Source organism: Oxyura jamaicensis, chromosome 18 (assembly GCF_011077185.1).
Source record: "Oxyura jamaicensis isolate SHBP4307 breed ruddy duck chromosome 18, BPBGC_Ojam_1.0, whole genome shotgun sequence".
NCBI lineage: Eukaryota > Metazoa > Chordata > Aves > Anseriformes > Anatidae > Oxyura > Oxyura jamaicensis.
In genome coordinates, this window is record NC_048910.1 from 9635083 (window position 1) to 9659456 (window position 24374).

At 39.0% G+C, this 24374-nt stretch overlaps 1 protein-coding gene across 2 annotated transcripts in view; it reads right to left on the reverse strand.

The window, feature by feature from the left end:
• PRKCA (protein kinase C alpha) overlaps positions 1–24374 on the reverse strand; it is a 148025-nt gene that overhangs the window by 76778 nt on the left and 46873 nt on the right. For both annotated transcript variants that reach the window (XM_035342641.1, XM_035342642.1), the window contains exon 3: positions 13650–13732. In XM_035342641.1, the coding sequence (XP_035198532.1) occupies positions 13650–13732 (83 nt within the window). The remainder of the gene's footprint in view (positions 1–13649; positions 13733–24374) is intronic.

Consider the following 24374-nt stretch of genomic DNA (forward strand, 5'->3'; position numbering starts at 1 on the left):
AAAGCGAGTGCAAACAGCAGGCATCTCAGTGAAATATTTTAAATCAGGTATAATACACACTTTCCCACATTTGGTGTTTGTGATTTATAAACCCCATTTCCAAAAGCTCTGAGTGCCTACTTGCAGCTCCTGCTGACTCTGACGGTGAACGCAAATACTAAGGGGCATATAGATTGCACAGTATCTGTGCATATATGTCAAATGTGTGTCCATGAGGAATTGCATATCCTTTTGAGAGCAGGGCAAATTTTACCAAATGGTCTTCATTCAAAAAATATTGTCACGTTAAAGACTCCCTTTTCAGAAGAGGAAAAAAAATAATCTACGTATTAAGGAGGTACTTTACTTTTAAATGCAATCATTTGGAACCACAACTTCAGGAAATGATTAATTTTTGGAAGCCTGTATTGATTAAGATACATTGGTCGTTCACTGCAATGACTAACAACCCAAATTCTTGGAGCGTATCCCAACAGTATTGGCAAAACAAGCAGTAATGAACCTGAGTGAATGGACTGTACTCCGACAGGAGCAGGGAGATATAAAAATAGTGCTGTGCAATGACAGCTAATGAGAAAGAAATAAAACGGCACTTCATTCATTTTAGGACTACTTGAAAATGAACTTTTATTTTAGCAGCCATTTTTGGCCTAGTATGTCACCGAAGTGACTTAATTTAGGTATACAACGTACCTCCGACTTAATTTAGGTGTACAACGTACTGCCCGGAGGTAGGCCTCAGGCCTTCCAGCATCCGTCTGGCGCAGCAGCGGTCTCCTCATCTGACCTGAAGGCTTTATTGTTACAAAATACAAAGCACTGGGAAACACTTTGATTTGATTTGAGCTTGTAAGATCAGTAAACAGCTGCACCTTCTCACATAAGAGCAAAGGATTAGTTTGGAATGGTAGAATAGAACATTTTCTACCCCATTCGTTGCATAATGTGCTTCCAGAAAAAAAAAAAAAAAAAAAAAAAGTGTATTTCTATTTTGCTTAATTTTACCTCTGTGTGGCCTGTTTCTAAATCAGGCACATTAAAAATAAAGCCATTTGTGTTTGACTGCAGTCTTTCATATTATTTATTGCAAATCCCCTTTATGCAGGAATATTGAACAAAGTCTGTTGATTGCACAGCTCTTTTGGTTTTCATGAATGGTCCCAATCACGCTCTTGGCACATGAGGACACAAGTGACAGATGTTAAAACTCTGAGGGACAGAACATATCTCCTAAAAGTTACAGGACTGCTTTAATTTCTCCTTTATTTTCCACAACCCTTTTTATTTTTCCTGCTTCCTCTACTAAAGCGCTTTCTCTTGGAGGCCAGAACTGAGCCAGGGCTGTCAATTTGTTATTGGCACCTGTTCCTTCACCCTCAGCACTTCCTCGAGTTCAAACCTTCCATATTGACAGCTTCCACCTTTCTTTGGTTAATTCTTATTTCCTCTTTTATATTAACTAGCACCCGTATGTGTAGAAGGGCTCTATCTTAATGAAGAAGTAGTGAAAATTATACATTACAGTTGACTTAATTTAATCTCAAGATTGACAAATGAATTTCACTCTGCAGAACAAAGTCAACAGGACAAAATGAATAAACTTTGAGGACGACCGTATAACGTCTCTGCTTGTTAAAATTCCTACTTTAATTAAGCGAAGTAAAAAGCTTTTTAGCATGTTCAAAATGCAATGCCATTAATGTGTGGTGAGGAATGGGATTTTAGGCTCCCAGATTTAACAATACAACATGACTCATTTATTTGTAAGTAGGTCAATCTTTAGGTACTAATATAGACCTTGAAAAATAAAAGTGGATTTGAACTAAGGAAGGATTTCATAAAGCTATTTATAAGAGATATCCAGGTCTTCTGCCTGTTGTGTGCAAGGACCGAGGGGCTCAAATTGCCTTTAATTAATTTCAATTTGTTTTCTCAGGAAGAAAACCATTTGGGATAATTCTAGATTTCAAGATATTCTAGGAAAAAAAAATCTAGAAAACTATTGAGCAAAAACCTGTGGCAATGAAAGAAAGAATATTCTTCATAAAAACAACATGTATATACAAATGGCCTTCCTAGCACAGGTTTTTTATATACATTCTGATGCCTGACTGTCCCCAGCTCCCTCTAACATCAGCTCTGCAGGAAGGCTGCTTTTTAGCCTTGTTTCTGGACAAGGTATATAAGAATTTTTATAAACTACTACCTATGCAAACACACTAAAATTAATCATTCACCTATGCTCATTTGAGTTCTTATTCAACAAAACTATCATGATTTACACAGTGCTCTTCATTTCAAGAAATCGAGACTGTGCAACTATATCGTCCCGTCTTCCAAATCACTGTATTAGCAATGCACATTTGGAATGTGACAGTGCACATTTTTATGTACTTTACAAAGATCAGAAGTAAAAACTATAAAGAAAGTGGTGTCACACTTCTATAAAGTGATATGCTAACTTTTTAAAGTAAAATAGCAAGTCTTTTGCTGTGTTATTTATGTATAATACTTAGACTTTTTTGCTTGCTTTCAAAGCTCCGAAAGTCAGACTTCTAAACATTAATGCATTGCAAAGCACCTGTAGAACCATGAATTAGGAATATCTGAAGCACAAAAGCAGAGCTAGAGTATTTTCAAAAGGTTTCTTCCTTTCTGAATAAAGATTTTTAATTTCAACAATAAAATTAAAGCAGATAAATATGCACCAAATTCTTTTTAAACATATCTTTTTCTTTGAAATGAGAAAGCCATTATAAAAATAGGTTTTGCTAAAAAGAGATCAGAAGATTTCATTTTCAAGAAGTATCACAGTATTAATGTCAAGTTTTCATGCAATTGCGCTTACTCTATGTGTTTTTAATTAGCGTTAGTGATAAGCAATAGAAATGGCTCCTTTTCTGCTGGAATGACCATAATTAGCCATGTAAGAGATGGAGAAAAGAGCTTTTAAATTCTTTTTTTCTTTTTTCTTTTTTTTTTTTTTCTTCACATGGTCTTACCCAATCTCAGACAACACAGGGACACAGAGAAGAATAGTACTGACCACATGGACAAGCAATAAGTAACTTATAATTTGCATTCGTCACAATTAGACACCCAAAAGAAAGCACTGATAATAAAGCAACTAGTAAGAAAGGAAGAAGGGTTATTTGCAAACTAAATATATATAACCCATCTCAGAATAACTTTTCCAATAAATAAAAAATAAAAAAGAGAAAACCCTAAGATTCAGAAAATGCCTTTTTAAGATGTTAGATAAAAACTGCTTTAAAAATTGTATCACTTCCAGGAAGCTCAGCCTGGAGTGTATTTTTTATAAACTCTTCTTAATTAATGTCCATGAAGTTAATCACTTGCTATTATTCTGCTAGTCTTTAAGGTCCAACCTAAATAGCTACCAGAAAAAACAGATTTCAAAAAACTCCTCTTTGGTTTTCTTTTCTTTTCCTTTTTTTTTTTTTTTTTTTTTTTAAAGAGGAAACAGAAGTAGCCAAATCTATGCATATGCTTTTTGTAACTATTTTTATAGAGGCTTTTATCTCCTTTCTGGTCCGTTCTTTGCTGGTCTGATGCTCCTGTTGCCGTAGAAACGGACCTGAAGGTAGCTCTGTTACAGATTACAACGGTTTTCCCAACACAGAGAAATCTCTTTCACGCCTTAGTTCGGCAGGTACCCTCCTCGTGGGGACAAAAAGAAAAACAAATAAATCAATCTCAGACTCTTGTATCTATTAAATTCTCATTAGCAGAATTTATGATATGCTTTTGCTTTTACTTTATGAGCTCAGCTTATGATCGCTGGTATTTTAAGGATTAAGTTTCATTAATCACATGGGTCACACTCCTGTTTATCTGCAAGGGAATAGCTGAAATCAAATTATGAAAGGAATCATGATTGGCACAACGGTACTTCAATGGAAGCACCAGCATTTTGTTTTTCAGTGCAGATAGTATGCTGTTGGTTGAAAATCTGTGTGCATAAACTTTCATCAGCACATCACAAAAATCTGTCCAATTATAAAAATGAATAATTATTTTCTGACATTGATATCAAGTAATGCATGCTCCCTGATATCACTGGCTATTTCAAGACAATCTGATCTCTTCCAAAGCCTAAAGAAAATCTGTGAACTACCTGCATGTTACCCCAGTGATGGACAGCTAAGAGGAAGAGGAAACAAACAAATGACAAAAGCAAGCCCAAGCATAAAACTGAGCTTGTTTATGCAAAGCTGCCCAAAGACTTTACCAGGACTAGACAGAAAAACAGAGCTCAGCAAACAGGAGGGTGGTGGCTGCTCTCTTGCTGGTAAGGGTCTGACCCAACCTCCCCTCGCTCTCTTCCCTCTAGCCTGTGATCAAAGCACAATGATAAAAGCATCCTGCTCCCTCCTACAAAGCACAAGTGCTTCTTGCTCCCCCAGCCCCACAGGCAGCTTCCCGGAGTTGTGATTCAAATTAAGAGACAGAGCCTACACCAGTTTATCTCAGAGAGCGTTGGCAAATTTCTCCCAGCACCCCAAGGAAACAGCCACCAACAATTTACAAAGATAGGTATGCTCCCTGGTGACACATCCCAGAATTATTTGTAGCATATGGGATCTACAGTGCTTTTCAAAATTAGCCCACTCATTTTATTCCAAATTAAGATTTCATCTAATTTTGGTGCAAGAACTGCCACCTCAAAAACAGACAGTGCTAAAAGCGTTTGGCATTCTGCAAAATTTTCTCAGTGGTCTGTGCCTGTGTACGTTCCTCCCAGCTAATAATAATAAGTTCAGTATGCCATAATCAGGCTTTTTTTAAAACATGATTGTGGGGGTGGAACCTGATAGAAACGGTTTAGTTACATTTTACACATGATATCTCACGTAATAAAACATTATTGGTGAGCCTGATGCTTTCTTCCCCCTCTACACCCTAATAACACATCATTAATATTTACATACAGTTTAAAGATTGACACAACTAACTTTTGGAATGGGTTTCCTTGTAAGATGACATGGAAATAATTAAATTCTACTTAAATTGCACAACTAAATACCCACTAACAATTGGACAGGGAAAATAAGGGCTGTTGGAAAAACTTCAGTTCTAGGGATTCAAAAAAGTTTTGATTGTAAATGAGCAGCCAGCAGATTGCTTAATCAGTTGAACTTACTGCCATTAAAATTGCAACCCTACCAACAAGATTTCTTTTTACTACTGGGAATAACTTTGCTGAGAGCTCTCCTTCTATAATATCAATGCCTAATAATCGTTCTCAAATGCTAACTTCTTATGAAAATCACTGATATTTTTAGATTCATCATTTATATAAATTTCCTATCTCTCAGCAGTAGTTTCTCTTCAATTATTAACTCTTCCTAGGATCAACTGTATTATACTGTATACTGCACAGCAAAAATCAAGAAAAATGTAATTATTTTTTTTTTTGATATTCTGGCAGGCAGTAAACTTTGTTATTTGACAGGTTTGCCTGCCTTCGTGTATCTTTTGTAATAAAGTGAGCTGATTTTTATTTTAATTAAAAAGAAAATATTTCTAGTATATGATTACCTATTACCCAAAACGCAGATTAGCAAGAACAAAATTCTTGTTGGCTATAATATTTGTCAGGGATGCTTGTTTGTTGTTCAAGTCCCTCACGATGTTAAACATAGATGATTGTTGCATTTCATTGCAAAAACAACCAAATGGTTAAAAGCAAATCAGACGCAGCCTGCTGTCGCATTTCATTATCCCTGGAAAAACGGCTGCAAAGCTTTCTGATTAAAATCCCTTTTTAACTAAGTTCTACAGTAAGTCTTAATACTATGCTTTCAGTTACTGCCTTCACTTTTCATGAGGTTTTTGCTTTTTTTTTTATTATTTTTATTTTTATTTTTTTTAAATTCCCAGCAAAGACTGGTAAAACAACTTCATCTTTCACTCTGAAACTTGGAAATATTTCTTAAAAAAACTTGGAAATATTCTGAAACTGTCTTCCTAACATATAAACAGTCTGGATATATAAATAAAGCCAGCAAAACAAAAAAATGAGCAAAGAAAAAAAAAAAAGAATCACAAAAATCAGCGAAGATTTCGGCACCTGGCACTGAACAGGAAAAGAAAAGCGGTCAGGATGACTGCACAGCTCAGGACAGCCCACCTACATCCATTTAGCCCTGCTTAACCCCATGGTGTGGCTCCTGAAGGATTTCTATCACAACAGCAGCTCCCGAACTGCCCGGGGTGATGCTGCCCAGCCCAGGTGGGCAGGAGCACTGCTCCAAGGCTAACGCCAACCCCAAGCCCACTGCTGTCCCGATGAACCTCCGGACTCTTTCCCAAAGGATCATTTCCCACTGGTGTCCCCCCAGTATCTGAGGTTCAGCTTTTTTCTTCTAATTCCAAAACCACAGGGCTCATAACATGAAGAGCATAATTGAGCCTTACAGGACTCGTCTCTCCCCAGTGTCTGAGTGCCAAAATTAAACCTACAGCGCCATTTGGAAAAGCACCATAAGCCCCCAAACAAGGTGCCTTCACTTTTTTAGCAACCTGCTGCGGCATTTTCCCCTCATTGCCCCCAAAGCCATCACCGTTCGGCAGCCAAGGACCCCTCCACAAGCTGCCTGCACGGTCCCTTCTTAGATCCCAGCAGCCACGGAAAGCAGCCAAACACCTTCAAAGACCTTTAGCATTTTCCTTCTTTTCTAAATTCCCCTCCGGAAGAGCTGCAGAACTCTACAAAAAGCACCGAAAATCGGCGTACTCACTTCTCAGCCATCCCCGCTCTCCCCTCAGCACCTTGGTGTGAGACGCGGGCTGCGTGCGGCCCACGAGGAGGCCTGGCTCCTGGAGGAGCACCCGCGAGGAGGCCTGGCTCCTTCCTTCCCGCACTGCTGCCTTCACCATCAGCTCACAGTGATCCGCCACCCCCATTGGATTACCTCACGCCATTATACGTGGAAAAAAATCTGAAGTTTTAGTATCATCCTCCTGAGTTCTTGTCAGCCCTCCCTCCTGTCAGCTGCGAATTGTGTAGCTGTATGTTATTGCAATATCCCAGCTACTCGTGAGCATGTTCAGCTCCAGCAGCGTCCTGTGGAATCTCAGTTGTTCAAATTTAGAATTATTATTATTATTTTTTTTTTTGCCAAATGTGCTTAAGATAATAAAACTCCTGAATAATTTCAATATCAAGAGGCTTATCCACTTTAACATCTTTTCCATCTATGTCACCTTCACCATCCAGGAGGTCAGCTACCCCGCCGGCTGAGATGAGATGGCTTTGCTGGTTCGTTTTGCGTAAGCATAATCTTATCACTTCATTCTCTCCCAGGTGCTTAAATATTAAGAACTCACTGCAATTTGGAGTAGGAAAGTCAGATTTAATCTCCCTTGACAGTACAGTCACTTGCTCCCCCCCGCCCCTTTTTTTTGACTTTTGAATTTCTATTTATTTATTTAGCTTATAAACCTCCTAGGGATCCTATATTATTCCAAGTCCGAAAGGAGAACAGTGCTGAGACAGACACTGCAACGTCTGAGTTCTTGTGCCATCTATATTGTTATATAGACTCATTGTTTTAAAAAGTTAATATAGTCAGAAAGTATTTTAAAGTACTGGTGTTTTATTTTAGTTCAAATTCAGTTTCAAAACAGGCTGGTTACTACATTTCTTTAAGAAACAAAGAAACGATTTAACAGTTTTAAAGTATCTTTTTTGAAAGAAATTCAATTAGTTGTCCCTTAAATTCATCTTAGTGAAGCTAGTTACCACCACAGTCAATTTTAGAGGTTGCTCATATATTTACAGTAGTTTACCCAAATTTAAAGCATTTCATCAACAATTTAGAATAGTTTTATGAACACTAAAAAAAATTAATCTGAACTGGAGATAATGCTTCAAGCAGAGTATAACAGCAGCAGGCTTGAAATACAGGAGCTGTTAAATAGTACTCAGTAGCATCACCTTAAAAGCTGGTCATGAAGAAAAGATGAATATTTTCTATTCAAACTACAGGGACATATTAGATAGCAATAAGGTAAGTTCCTGCATTGGGATTTTGCTAAGACATTGGAGACTTGCATTTTTTTTTGATTGTCTGAAGTCTTGTTGCTTCAACTGAAGCAAAATATTGCTCCCCAGGCACCATCATTTCAGCACTTGCCATAGAGAAGACCACTTTATTCACCAATAATATTTTCCTTTTGGCACAAACCCAGCTCTTTTAACCTCTCATTTCAGCTAACCTGAGTAAAACAGAAAGGAGGGGATTTTAGACTTCCCTCTTTTTTGCATGCACCTTTATTAAGGCATTTAATTTGAAAGTAATAAAAATGACTTATTTTCTCTGTTACAGCTATAGAGTACTGCAAAAAAATGTTACATGAGGAGACAATATTTGTACACCACTATCTTTAGCATATTACAGGATTTTATGCAGCTGCATGGTCAAAGTTTACTGTTAAATACTTAGCTGTATGCCATGTAAGAAAGGCTAGGAAATAAGAAAAGGGTTGCGCATAGCATAGTCTGAAAATCTTTCTTCATTTTCTGAATATCCAGAATTTAAAACTAAGCTTCACTGCAACTGTCCTGTACATTTGTAGAAACTCCTGACACTACCAGCAGAGCCTTGCCTTTCTGCAGGGCATTGCTGCAGCCAAGAAACTGCTACAAAGAGCTTTGACAAAAACTTAACTACATGACAGAAATCTCTTTGCACGTGATTTAAAGTAATCCAATTCTCTCTTTCAAAAAAATAAAAATAAAATTAAAGATCTGCTTAGCCCTCACCCTTGTACACACACTCAGCTTCCATGGAAGTCAGAACGCCACTTAAAAAACTAAGGGTTTCCCCCCTTTGGATCTTTGTAAATGACTAACAAACTTCACCACTCAGAAACCCTCCACATCCCTTGCGGCCTGTAGTGTAAATGCCATACCATCTCGCCTCAAGATGAATCTATAAATAAATCCTTGCCATCATGTCCTAGATACCCAGACCTCCGCAGGACGTTTGGGAATATGCACCTTCAAGTACTGCCTCCTGTGGCTGTAAAAGGCAATTTTGTTTGAGTGGGAAACCTGTACATGGAAATGTTTTTTTGTTCTAACCCTGGCTAACTGGCTGTGAGGCACCTATCTGGCTGTTAGATTTTGTGGGGTCTCCTTGTCAAGTAGAATAAATATAACTGATAATTATTGCAATTAGGTATTTGTGAGCATTGCCTGCTTTATGTGAAAAGTGCAGTGAGTGCTAGCTTGTAACTTTTATTGAAGCAGAACAATACTCCCTGAAAGGCTCGAGCACATGGCATATGCCCAGCCGTTCATCAACAGACCTGCACCATCCCTTGGCTCCGACCTGCTTTTGCTACAAACATCACAGTGTTTTGTAAGACAAAAACTGCTGTCTCCTATAATAAACGTCTATCACTTGAAAAAGCTTACAGGAAAAAAAATAAAAATAAAACAACACATTTCCAAGGAGATGTCTTACTGCAAAAAAATCAGAAAATTCCTCACCTGAGCAAAACATAAGGAAGATATATTTATGCAGGTGGATATGTTTATCTCTCTCATCTCTCTCTCTCTTTTTTTTTTTTTTTTTTTATATATGTTTGATTTGAGAGAGAGAGAGACGGAAAACTGCAACTTGTGTATAGCACTGTTCTGGAAATTTTCTTCCATTAACGGCAATATTGCACGCTCCTACAGCTAATGGAAAGGCAAAGACACTGAAGAATTTGAATATGCAAATGAATGGTGCACTTGCACAAAACAATTTAGAAAAGGACTTTTAAAATATTTAAAAATCTGCTAAATATTATGATAAGCTCCACAGTACATTAGAAGCTTGTACTGACGAGGATAGGAATAAGTTACTGAATTGTAAAAGCACAGACATTATAGTCAAACATTTCAGTAAATGAAAGTATAACATTCTACAATCCTCGTTATTTAATAGGACCCACTAATGTACCACAGTTTTAATAAAACATTTATTTTCTGTTTGCTTTTAATCTTAAAAGCGTTTTTCAGATATCACTTCTATGTAAATATTGAAAATGATCATTTTGCAACCCTAATACTAAAATAAGGCATTAGTTTTATATATTTAATCACCAAAGCAAACATAAATAAATAAATAAAATCAGGAAATAAAGTGAACGATATTAAAGACTATTAAAAACCTGCCACATAACAGATTCTAAAAGAGGGAGAAGATTCTTGGTAAACTTAAATGGTGTCACAGATGTTCATTCTTATTTATGAACTCCAGAGAAAAAAAGTTAACAAAAATAAAAACCACTCAAGAATAAAACCTTTCATTGCAGATGTAGAAGAATAAGCCAAGTGTCACCACTGAAATTTTCAAACAATGCTTGTTTTTAAACATCTTATTTTGTAACTGAGCATTAAAACAAAACTTTTGTTTTGTTCTGCTTTGTTTTTAGGACCAACCAAAGCAAATCAGCAATGGTATGAGCCATGTTGAGAGGAGGAGTAGCTGGACAGGCACAGGAGTGCGTTGCTGGCCTGCTGGCTCCCTTTAACACTAAGATTTTGGCACCGATACCGGTGATGCTGCATTTCATCCAGCCTGACGGAAGCTAAGGCTGCTGAGCTGAAGGCACGAGTGTCAGCATTAGTACTGTAGGCACTATTGCCTGCTTTGGCTTTTACTGATAACACTGCCCTTTTACTGGGTTTGGTACCGACAGCAGCTGATATGCAAAGGGCTCCTACCAAAGTCCAGCTGAGAGGTTCTGGAAAAACAGGTCACGGAGCAGGCAGCGCAGCGTCGGTGCTGCCGCTGCCCAGCATCTGATACAGAAGGTGTACACGGGGTTATAAACTTGGAGAATCACCCAAACGCCACCCCAATGAGCCGGCATGCTTGGACCACGCCTAAAGTCATCTGCAGGTCAGGGCAGTTCAAATCCACAACTTCCAAAGTCCAAAAGACTGCTATAATTGCTACACCTTTCAGACAGAGCCAATTTCCACACCTCTCTCCAACGTTTAAATAATTCAGGAGCTTTCAGAAAAGGACAGGCATGAAAATTAATCTCGGCTTCTTGTTCCTGCCTTCACGATTGTTTCTGCAGCACAGCCTGCTAAATAAAGTGCACCTGCCTGCTACAAAGAGCCTGCACCAAGAGCCTGCCTGCTACAAACATGATGAGCCGAAGGCAGGCTGCAGACCGGCTCCCTGGCTGCACCAGGCAGGGAGGCTGCGTGAACGCTGCAAGCCCTGCTTTATCTTCCAGGCGAGGGCTCTAAGCACTATGGTATTGTGCCAAAGTCTCTTCCTTTGACTCCTGTCAGAAAAATTGACCTCAGCTCAGTTAAGTGACTTCCTACAAAGAAGCTGTGCTCTACACAAAAGGGAAAAAGATGCTTAGTGTACAGCTCAGAATAACCCTCAAAGCTCCCGAGGAGTGCATTGCAGCTGCAGTGGCATTTCTTATTCCCTGGTCCCTTTCACCATGCCTAATGACCCTCAGCACCATCCACATTCTTTACAGGTACTCAGTAACAGCTCCGTGCTTGGAACCAGACTTGCTGAGTCTTACACCCTGACTTGATCTTTGGATCTCCTTCACTTCTGGTGACTACACCCGTACAGTGAACAGGAAGAAAAAGATGTCTGGAGATACAGATACAAATCATGGAACATGTTGTGAGATATCAGAATGCAATATGGAAAGAGATGGAAAGGTGAAAAGAAAGGTGAAAAGAAAGGTTTCAGTTACAATTATAGTTTTAATCTGATTAAGTTGATTTTAGCAATGATATGTAGAGTATTGTGAAGCTGCTCCCATTTTAAGCTGTTACCGAAGTACTAGCAAATGAAGCTAGGTGATCTCTGGAGAAAGACAGTTTCTTTAAAATGTAGCTGCATTTGGTACTCCTAAACAAAGGTCCTATTGTAATCATTTCAACATATTCACGATTACAACTACTTAAATTTAGCATATCTATTTCATGACATCATGCTCTAAAGTTTATGGTGCGTTTGTGGAGCTGTCATTAAGACAGCAGTACTGTTAAACAAGCAGCATCTTTCATTTCCACAGAAGAAACAGTTTTTAGTGCAGACCTGAGGTACTTCTTGCTTACCTACCTGAACAATGTACAAAGGATTTGGGACTGGAGTCGTGTAACTTAACTACGAATCTAATCTGCCGTTTGATACAGCAGAGAAACTGGACAGCAGAAACTGTCTCCCTCTACCTCTACCCTGACCCAATGCCCTGATGGGTTATGCTGCCGTGAAGTTGGTGCAACTATCTGCTTCTGAATTGAGTTTCCCAAGCCCCAAGTTTTCAAGTAGGATTTTAGAGGGCAGTATCACAAAGTTACACCAGTCAGGAGCAGATCAATGAGAGGGTCAGGACTCCCGGTAAGTGGGTACGGGGCAGGGGGGAAGATAGGAAGAGAAGAAATGGGTGTTGAGGACTGCAGTGTTTCTGCCAGCAACTTCAGTCTGCTGCCACACAGCTCTTAACTTAAGCATTTCTTATGTGCCTAAATTTAGATTATGTGAAATGTGTTTAAAAAACAAGCTGTCTTAAAAATACTTTCCAGTTCTTGGATATTTCCCTGTACTTGAGCTTAAAAATAATAAAAGTTTTTGACATCTCTAATTTTCCAGAACCTCTTGCAGCTTCTACCCATATATTGTTCATTGATCTCATGTCTAGCATATTAAAACAATTCATGAGAAGCTCATTAAAACCTAGTAAGAAAAGTCTTCTGGTGTGTTTCATCAGAGGAGATAATAGCCTACAATCTAGAGCATGAATATGTTATAAGAGACAAAACAGAGCCGTTTAGAGAAAGAACACTTGGAATGTATTGTTCCCATAAGCAGATGTTAAATTACTTCACTGTAAAGTGGAATTTACAAATCCCAAAGAAATGTTATTTTTATGTGAACAAACAATTAGTTTATTATTTCAGCAGGGTGACACAAAATCCTTGTACATAAGCCTCTCCATGTAGGCAGATGTGTTGAACGTAAAAACTGGTTGCTGACCGAAAATACTCCTGGTATATGCAAGTATTGACAGGGTAAGATAGAATGGGTATATCCTGACTGGTGTACTATCTCAGGCACGAAGATAATTCAAGTTTCAAACAACCTATCTGAGATATGCCTGCTGGCTCAAGATTAGATTGGATCTAATCACTGGCACGTAGCTGGAGCTACAGACCCCTGTGTGCAGAGAGGACATGGACCAGAGTCAACTTCGAGGTTATACCTTGAGATACGACGGATACACAAACAAGCTCAGAAAAATGTGCAGCCTCTCCTGGCCATTGTTAGCATCAAATACATTCAACACAAACCAAACAAAAATAAAACATTGACTTCAAGCTTGGGTAAGCACCTCAGTGTTGTCACATTCTCAGGAATATTGATCTTGGTCACACATTCATCTGTAGTTAATTTTCTTACCAAAAACAAATCTTTAAAGTCCATGGATAGTTAATATTCACTTCAGAGCACTTAAAAACAACTAGGATGATAAATATTTACCATAAAGAACTTACTGATATTGTTTGCAATGTGTTCTCGCTGTTAGGCGTGGCAACATAAAACTATTCATAAGAGCAGCATATCAAATGCCAGTGTACTTACATCAGTGTCAGGTCCCTTGTCAGCCCCAGGACACGAGAAAGTGACGAACTCATGGCATCTCTTATGAACCACGAAACAGCAAACTAGGAAGAAAAGGGAAAAAAACAGTTAGGATTGCACAGGTTTAATTTTCTTTTGTTGAAACAAATGCAGTTACACAGGAAATAAAATGAAACTTACAGCCAAGTATTTCACCTGTAAGCTATTCAAAGAAAGTAGAGCCTAGTGTTAAATATAGACACACAAAAAAGGCAGACTTCAAGTAAACTACATAATTAGAGGAAATAAGCAGGCACATTTAAAAATCTAAACACTCTACAATGATAATTTTCTAATATTTAACACAGAACATAGCGTCAAAGTTTGGTGTGGGATGAACAATGCTACGAAGCTGCATTGCCTGAATCCAAACCCAAATCTGTAACTGGAAGGCTGTCAGTGTGCCTTCAGGCAAGAGCAGGGGCAGTAAATGAGGCACATTAAGCTGGAAGGACACCCATCCTTGGCTGTGGGATCTGTTCACCTGCATGCCTTGACGAAGATGTCTAAGAAAATCCAATGTCTTTACTAGTTAATTACTTCGGTGACAAACCAAAGCTCTGAGTGAAGACTCTTGTGGAGAACAAAGTGTTCTCGTATCACAGAATGGCAGGAGGTAATGAGAAAAGAAAATTAGCTTCTGATTACAGTACGACTCCCATTTAGAATTTAAGAATGATCTAAAAACTTTTTCATATAAGGAAAGCCTAATCTAATTATGTCACGTGATGGAGGCTATAGGCTGTCACACAACGGAGGTCACACACGTGCCCCAAAACCACATAAACAGGATGATTTGCTTGAGTGAGCATAGTTCAAAAACCAGGTATTTTAGCTTTTCACCCTTACAGAGGTTCTTTCTTAGTGTTAAGCTTAGTTCTGGCATTTCACAATCAGACAGTCCACATCTGAGCAATACAGAATAATCTAGATTTAAGATGGTGAACATCTCGAAGTAAACACTGTACTATCAGGCAAAGTTTTACAGTGACTCAGAAGATTATAACGAAAATTCCAAAGTAGTCTGTAGAGAAACTGTGTATTATACATTCCCTGAAAACATTAGGCTGTGTTTCCAATAAATAAAAATACACGGTTTTAAAGGAGAGTTTTTTAAAAAATCAAATAGATTTCAGTTGACTTGCAATAGCAAAATAGCACTGAAATTCCTCAGCTTCAATGGAAACCAAGTTAAATTCTTGCACTTTTTCAAACTAGGTTATTTTGTGTGGAATCTTTAACAGTTTTCTTTCCCATTTATAATGAATATCAAATTCTTTCACCCAATGAAGTGAGCTAGGAAATATGTTATCAAGAGCGTCTTGGTGGCACTACAGCATCCAACTCGAAGCCATAGTGGCTTCAGCTGCACCCTAAGTCAGCTGGCTGTAAAGAAGTCTGATCCCCCTCACATCCCTCTCCAGCTATTTCTCAGCAGCAGCCCATGCAGCAATTGTTTCCAACCGTTCTATTTCTGACACGGCATATGTTTATTCTGAGGACAAACGGTGTAAAATTGGCTTTGCTCCACTGATTCCGGTTCAGCTCTGCTGACTTCACCAGAAGCAGAGTTCTGGCCCAACACATGCTGCCCACTTGGTTGGCTAGTTTGTTAATCAATCTAAATCCCAATCAATCCTACAATTATCATTTTGATGGTTTGTTTCTACCAACTGAAAGATCACTAAGTGGCAATTACTATTAATATTACTTGCAGCTGAAACACGTTTCATGTCCAAACTGTATTTTCGGTTCCAAACTTTCCACTCTTGAAGACAATAGCCTGATTTCTGTTTGCAGGAGTAAATCACATCAAGAAAAATAATTCTGTTACATCCTCCAGAAAACAAAAAAGTTAAATAATTACTTCTGTGGGCAGTGGTCACATATTTGCAGAAATACAAGATAAACTATGCAAAAGATTGGAAAAATATCTCCAGCGAGGTTGCAGAACTGAGCTGCATTGCTGATGTCTTTCTTACAAACCGAGATCCCAGGCTAGCTAGTCCAGCTCTGCCTTTATTCAGCTACAGTGTAGGTTGGAACAACTCTGCGTGCTTGGGCATCTATTTGGGGTAATATTTACAAAATACTCTAGTCAGATCCTACCTCTGGGTTGACAACCTTTCTCAGCATATGAAGGAATTCATTCAACTAGAGGCAATGCTGACCCTGTTTTTAATACCGGCATGTCACAATATGTAGGAGAACCACTGCCATTCCTTGCCACAACCGCATTCTATGGCTACAAACCGCAGCCACTAACTTCCATGAAAACGATGCCAATCACCCTACAATGCACACCCAAATTCAGCTGCCAAAATTAACGATACCCCATTTGTCCTTCTGGACTTCAAGCTACACTTCAAACACGCTTATTAATATGGAATACTCAACTTCCTAAACCTTTCTACTCACCTACTATCTGAGTGGGCTGTGCACCTCAACGCTGAGGGTCTCCATTCTTTCTCCATTTCCCGTTTGTACTCACAGTGGATAACCCATCTCCACAGAGCTCATTACTCAGTAAGCAATTCCAAAGCATCACTGCTGTCTCACCTTTCACCTTTTGAGAACACTCAAGTGAAAAACAAATAATTTGATGTAAAGATAAACAGTGGAATAGGCTACTCTTGCTGAATCGTAAACCTAATAGCTAAGGGATAAGAGTGAGCTAAAATCCCTTGTTAGCAGCAGGCATTTCCATACATAAAATTTGTCTAAATTTTCATTGTTAAACTCATCCACTAGAGCATACTTCAGAATCTTTTGAGTTTTCTTAGTTTCAAAGCAACACATAGCTAGAGAATTCATAATAAAAATTTACTTAGATCAGATAAGTGAAAACAAAATATTACCTGCTTAAAATACCATGACATTTTTAGTAATAAAGATGAAAAGTAACCTTTCACTTGTTACTTGTTTTGAAAAGATGTTAATAGCTACACATCACTTACTGCAGCTGTTAAGAAGTCACATTATGCTCATCACCTTCTCCTAATGAAAGTTATATTACACTACTTTGCAGAGACTGCCAGGAAATTCGTTGCTTTACATTTTAACAAGAGTATAAGCAGAAGAGAGCTGGCACACATCATGCATAGCTGCTGGAAAGCGACTCCGGGCTGGCAGCTAAGATTAAAAAGAAAATTACTGAAGTATTTTCATGTTTCGACAGCGCGATGTTGATCTGGGGTATGCATATCGTGGGTGCAAACTTCCATCCTTTCCAGCTCCGGACTTGCTGGAGACAAATACTTCTCACAGCAGCCCAGGGAGGGGCGGTGGGGAGCATGGGGAGAACAAACCCGTCCTTGTGCTGTGGGATCACGCTCACCACTGGCCTCCCGGCACGCTGCTTCTCCTGGCTGCCCCTGCCTCCGTCCCCAGCACGGCTGCAGGGAGCAGAAGATGCCAAGTGGCTGCCAGGAAAGAGGGGAGAGCACGGCCAGGAGCACCCCGTCCTTTCTCATGCACCACATGGTCTGGGGATTTATGGTACTTAACGGAGGGCAACTCATTCCGGCCAACTTTATTCTATCAGTTCACAGCACTGAGCAAAATGTCTTGTTATTACACATAAATATATATATATATAATATATAGCCAGCAGTCACTTAGAGTTACAAGGCAGTGCTGTAAATTTCAAGCTATTTTCTAAATTATCTGATGTGCGGAGGTTATCAGTATGATACATTATGGGGCTTCTCCCCTAAAAAACACTGTTACTAGTAGCTTTCATATATGACACAGACTGATGAAACAGAAATGAAACATTACCGCGGTAAGTAACAGAAGCAATCTTCTCTACTAGATGATCTATAAAGGAGAAAAGCTCTTGTTGAACCCTAGTCTCCTACACAATGTGCAGACATGAATCTGAAGAGCTTTACAGCCACAAACATTGCAGATAACTGGGGTAAAAAGTAGGAAGACAAAAGGTGCACATTTTACAATTTGGAATTACTTGCAAAAATCCAATAGATATTTTTAAAAAATACTTTTACACTCCCACTTTTGGGAAAACAAAAAATAACAAAAAAACAAGCTAGAGACTTCCCAACAGAAGCGAGTATTTCTATACTATACCCCAGATATATTCAATAAAACAAATTAAACTGCACAGAGAGAACACACAACCTTAAAGCTTTGTCTCCGCTGTTTCAACAGTTATTTGCCTGACATCAACAGCTATATGTATACTTGCCCACATAATTTGTTTCTAGGTTTTGAATATTGATTCTTTCAAAGGAAATGGCAGAAGAGGTCCGACTGGCAGCAGTGGGGAAATTACTCTGCGCATGCAATATTTGTTGTTGGGTTTTACTTTTATTGTCTAACAGAACAAGAATTGATTCCAAATTGGACTAAGGAGTTACAATAAAACCAAAATAAGCATGAAATCACTCTCTGCATTAGTCTCCGAGCGTACTAGAGAACTTTAAGGGCCTCTATAGTAGCTTGGAGCACTGTATAATTTTTATATTGCTATTTTACATGCTTTGCATTTTCAGTGAGGCCACAGAATTTCCCCAAGGGACCCATTTTATGGGCTGACTTTTTCTTGTGCTTCTTGCGCGACACCAAGCAATGAATGAATTTGTCACATGGCATGCATTAGTTCATTCTAAGAATGAATATAGCAATTGCATTAAATGGAAATAGGGTACTACTTCAAAACAGACAGGTCATTTAAGTATTAACTACATTTATTATTATTTTTTAATATATACTGCTATTTAAATAAATTTACTAGGAATGGAGTAAACTCAGGAACAGAGAATATATCCAGAGCAGAAATTGTAGCATTTAAAGAAAAAGGATTTAGCAACTCTCCTCCTTCTCTTGTTCTGAATATGACAAGGTTATGTCTTGAAAAAAAAAATATATCCATTATTTCAGTTGTATTTAATATAAATGAGGCTGCTTACTATATATCAAACATGCAAGTCAGAAGAAGTGCCTCCTCTGAATGTTATTAACATAGTGAATCCACAGGGGATTTTAAAAATTGCATTACCCTAACTTTTCCAACATGTGTAATTTATAACACATCAGCTAGTTTTTCTGCCAGCGTTTCACCCCACCTACAAGAGAGGGCAATCTCAAGAGAGTACCTGATACCTGCAATCTTTTCACTTAGCATTTACAATACCCTTCTCACTAACACAGCCCGCGGCCCCGCGAGATGCAGCCTGTTCCAGGATAACAAGGTTTGTAAGGAAAACAGCCCTCTCCCCCGTCACCATTGCCTGACCTTAAGCTGCTTAAAGCTCTTCTGCAGCAGCACGAGGTCACTCAGCACCTTACGGTGCCAACCTGTAGTGCTACACATTGCTTGCTTCATGGATCATCTTTATTTGCATTGTCATTTCTGCAGTCCTTGAAGTAGCATCAGAAACCTACCTTGAAGTCCGAGTACACAGCCTACTTGAAATCAATATTGATAAATGAGGGCTGATTCCTCATTGTGAGCTCCAAGAGTCTGCTTGCATATCCTCGGGTTCATACATCTGACCCACAGAATACTCCATTCACACACCACAATATTTCTTTTTCAATTTTGTCAACTTCAATTAGGCGAATTAACTGGGGGGCAGTGATAAAATCTCTACTACAAAGTTTTACAAAATTTAAGAGAAAGCAATGGTTAACTGCAACACTATCTTATTTGCGTGAAAGGATTACACAGATCGCCTGGACAGTCTTAACTACTCAGGTCATTAACTCCTTTACATTAAGTACAAAACAGACGGACGTCGCCAGTAAGCTGGCTTTGCAAGATCTCCAGCTGTACGCAAATACAGGCTGCATGCCTGGGAGAGACTGCAGATATATATTCATTTACAGAAATGCCAGGGGATAAAGCGATGAATATTTTCCTGCAGCTACATATGGAACATTTTTTAAACGGTTGGGATATAGTAAAATATCTCACATAGCTTATTTCCCAGATTGGTCATTTCTACCTTCAATTACATGGAAGATAAGTTACCTGATATTGTTTTTTTCCCCCCAAAACTGTGCAGCAATGCTTGCAAAACAGAAGAGTTTCAAAATTGTGAAGTATTTTTCAAGTACAGAATAGAAAGTATTCAAAACTGTTTCAACCCAGTTGTTAAACGATGTACTTTTTTAAAGACAGAGATCACCATTTCTATGAAAAGTCCTTGCTAAAATTTCATGAAGCTATTAATCTTGCTCCTCTGCGGTGTCCCATTTTATAAAAGAATAATAACCCAGGAGCCATCTATCAAAACCAGAACTGAAATAGCTTTTTCAAGAACTTGCAATGACAAAAAAGATGACCCACAATACCAGACTTTTAATATCACTTCTGTAGGCTCGAATTCATTGTAGATTAAAAGCCTGATCTCACCAGGCCGCAGGCCAGCACCAGCGACGCTGCAGGTGCCCGCTGTAGCCTGCTTTGAGCGGTGCACAGGCACAGCAGCAAGGCAGGGCACAGCGCTCGCCATTAGACAACTAGCACAACACAAAGACCACAAATGCTTCCTGTGAAGACTGAACGTTAGTCCTTCGGGTTTTTCACTCATTCAGCAACGAGCTGAACCTCAGAAAGGGGATGTCTTAAACAAAGCAGCTGTCTTCGGCTTGGGATATTACCAAGTGTAGAAACAAAGGGCTGGGAGGGCGAGTAGCAGGGAGCAGCACAGGCTGTCCGTATTTTAGGCCTGTCTGAACCGACAGGATGCGACATGAAACCGATCTCCAGAATGCAGCTGTTGGGTTTTATTCTGTAATACAGCTGGAATCCTGGACGGCTCCTTGCAGGAAGCCAACAGAGAGCAAAGAGCTTTTGGAAATCCCCGCGAACCGCCTCTGCCAGTGCTGCTCACACACAACAATCGTAGTCCTACATAAGTAAACCTTCAGCAGGAGCGAGAGGCGTCGCGTGGGCATTCCTCCAACATGGGCATCACTCCCATGCCCCAAACTCTGCCCGAAAGCCTTCGTGTTCAGCCACGAGATGCTAAACGTGCTGAAGACAACCATCCGAGGGACGCAGGTGATTTCTTCACCCTTCACCTGACGCTCAGCCACCCCCACGGTCAAGTTATCGCAGGCTGCGCCATGCTTCACGGTCATGTTTGAATCAGTTCCCAGCTGGAAGCGTGGAAATCGGAGGAAAGACAGAGGTCATCCTCTCACAGCTGGGAGGTTTTGACCATCAGAGCTTGAGAAATATTTTGAAATATTTCAGTATGAATTTTATAGCTTGTTTTTCTCGACACTTAACTTAACAAATTAATGATACCAAGCTACGGGTAGTTGTAAACCAAAACAGTTCCTTCCTTTAGCATGGCTCGTAATGGACACAAACACAAGTGAAACGCCAGAGCTGGATGCCAAGAGCTGCACACGAAGTATTTCAGTGTATTTTGAATTTAGGTCTATGTTTTCAGTTGTGTTTGAGAAACCTTACAACATAACTAACAAAATTAATGAACCTTACTTGCCAGTAAACACAATCCACATGCTAATTCCATTATTGCCAAAAGATTTTTTTGTTGTTGCTTTTCTTTTTTTTTTCTTCTCCAGGATATGAACAAGTGAGGCCAAGATGACATGGAACAAGCTGTTTAAAATAAGAACAGAACCATGTCCCAAGTACTACACTAATAGAAATAGGATGCCTGTATTTCCTGCTTAGACACAATCGTGCTAAGAGAATTAATTTGCCATTACTAACAAGACAAGGATAATCAACCAATTTTACATTTACTTGCATATATAAAAGTTATTAAAAGGATTATAGCATCCTTCGACATTAACTTTCACACCATCATGATTCCAGAGCAGTGCAATGAGGCTCCAGAAGTATTAAAGCGAAATACTTGTGCCTTGCCCATTTATTTTTAAAAGCAGAGCAGCTCAGTTTAAAGGATGAAGATCTAATCCCGCAAAGTAAATGTTATTACAGCATTTCAGTGCTATTTAACGTTTATGCTTGATGTAGAATTACAGGTAAGAAAATAATCATGATCCTTGATCTCCAGGAATACCAGCCCAGACGGGCTTCTTTCTCATCAGTGTGACTTCATTTGCTCTTTCCAGTTCCTTTCAGCTTGGGGAAGTTTAAATCGAAAAGATAATTATAAAACTTCTTAAATCTTGTTACAAAAAAAATAATCTTATATTGTTTAATGTTAGTCATTATCTCCATAAGAGTTTAAAGCACATTTAGATAGCAAGTTTAACTCCAACAATTAGCTCATTCCTGTTTGCACAGTTCATCAGTTCTGTGGCCTGTTCTGTGGTGTATTCTGTGCTAACATGACTGCATTAAAACTGAAAGATATTAATTTTGTGCCCAAAAGACACACACACACAAAAATTGAAAATCATTATTTAGTCCCTTGCTGTCGCCAAAACAAATCATTTGGATATAACAAAAATTGGCAGTATTCATTGCATTACTGGATTGCAGTGCAAATCTTACTAGTGTTTGAAGATATATAGGCATTCCCAATTTGATGCCGGATTGTAATCATTATTAAAATTCAGGTCTTATAATTTAGTCTATATTGGCTATAATTTGATAATTTCTTTTGCCTTCATACAAAACAACCTTCACAGGGGCACACTAGAAAATGCAGAGGGTGAGAGCAGGGAATGGGATGGATGGTGGGAGAAGGTGTCACACAACAGCAGCTCAAGACACCCTGTAAGAAACGAAGCTCTCACCTCCTCTTCTCCAGGATTTTAGACCACTGCAGTTTCACAGTCGAAGTGTCAGCAGCCTCTTGCCATTCCTGCCCAAGGCCTTGCAAGCTCCGTGCCAAGAGAACACAGACTTTGATGGCAATAATTATTCTCTGCCTCTCTCAACCTACCCAAAGCATGACTTGAACAGCACAAAAGCATTTTAAAAAGTGGGAAGGTTCAATAAATATGGCTGAAATTTTCAAAGGATACAAATTAAAAAGAAGTCCATCTCCTTCTGGACATGAGAGATACTAATGAAACCAACTGATAGTGGGTTTGGACACTTTTCACAAGGGGTTCAGGCTGGGGTTTTACAACTTAACCACATCCATCCTGCTTTGCACCGTATTGTATCACAAAACTGAAGCTATTTTGTTCATTTAAGATTCTTCCTGTTGCTATTTCTCTCCACTTTTTTGATGTTATGCAACAGATGGCCAATATTTGTTGCAAGTCTTATCCAATTAAATACATCTTACAAAGGGTCATCTGCTAGAAGCTTCAATGTCACTTTTCTCCTCTCAGCAGTCACAGAAAAAAACCCAAAGTAACAGCAACCTCCCAGGAAATCAACAACAACAAACTCTGCACTAGACCAATTACGGTCAGAAATCTATTGCCAAAGTAATTTAAACCACTTAAGACAACAAACTCATAGAGAAACCAATTACAGAATTAAGAAAATTCACCCCTAGCCAATGGGTGGGAGATTTTTTTTCCCCAGCATGTTTGAAGGGCACATTATTTACTTCCAAGAAGCAGATTCATTTCTTAGGTCTGGTAGTTATGAAAATTACATGGCTGAGTGACTGACACAAGCTACAGCAATTCTTTCCAAATAGCAAAAGTGGTATTTATAGGAAATGCCTGTGGGTTCCGAAGTAGGTAATACACACAACAAAACACGAAACCATGGAAACAGGTCATTTAATTACAAATGAATTATTTACATTTGCAGTAGGACTTTCAAAGAAAAATATTTTTCAAAATGAAGAAGTAGGTGAGGATGGGAGATTTGCAGCAAGGAAACCAATATGGCAACAGTCAGAGGAATTTCTTGTTATCTGGTCACTGTAACTCTTACAACTTGGGCATGACTTCGGGAAAATGAAACCAGCTGTACCCCCGGTCTCCTAATTCAGCACCACGCACTTGTGTAAAGCCCTGACCAGTTCCCACGTCCTGGCTCCCCGTGCTTTGCCATCTCAAACATTTGCACACTCAAGGCAACACTGCATCGGGAGCCAGAGCTGGCGCAGCGATGATTTCTTCAGTCAGGGTTACACGACCACTCTCATTTGACATATGGCACATTACTGTCAAAACCAGCGGTCCTGTCTGCTTGCTTCTACTTATTAACATTTATACAGCCAATTTTTTTTTGGCAAGGTTGGATTTTAGCTGGATCCGTTCCCCGAGCTAGCTCAATGCACAGAACGTGAATGTTCCCAGAGCACAAAAACGGATACAAGACCTCCGTAGCAGCCTAGGCTTATGCTAGATTTATACCAGATAGGGCAGCCACGGGCTCACGACCTAAGTGAATGTCAGAACTCCATCCATCCTGCATGACGAAGTCAATGAACGGAGATGCTCTCTTCAGGTTGTCTAGATGGTTGACAAAGATATCAAAACATTTTTCAAGCACAGAAAACACTCCGAGAATTCAATCTTTATTTCAGAATATTCCTCAAAATTAAGCCTAAGCTTGAGTTTTTAGAAAACAGTAACAGCTATTCTCTTTATGTCATATGACATATTCTTGTTATTATGTCTTGTTATTACATCATAGGTGGAACCTTGACTACAAATACACTAGGAACAGTATTCAAGCATTTTCCACTGTATGGTCATGACATATTTGTGCAGTTTTTCTTGGCTCACTGAAGCAGCAATATAAAGAGTATTTCTCAGTTTATGTCACACAGAATGAGTAGTTTTCTCATGATGTGGCAA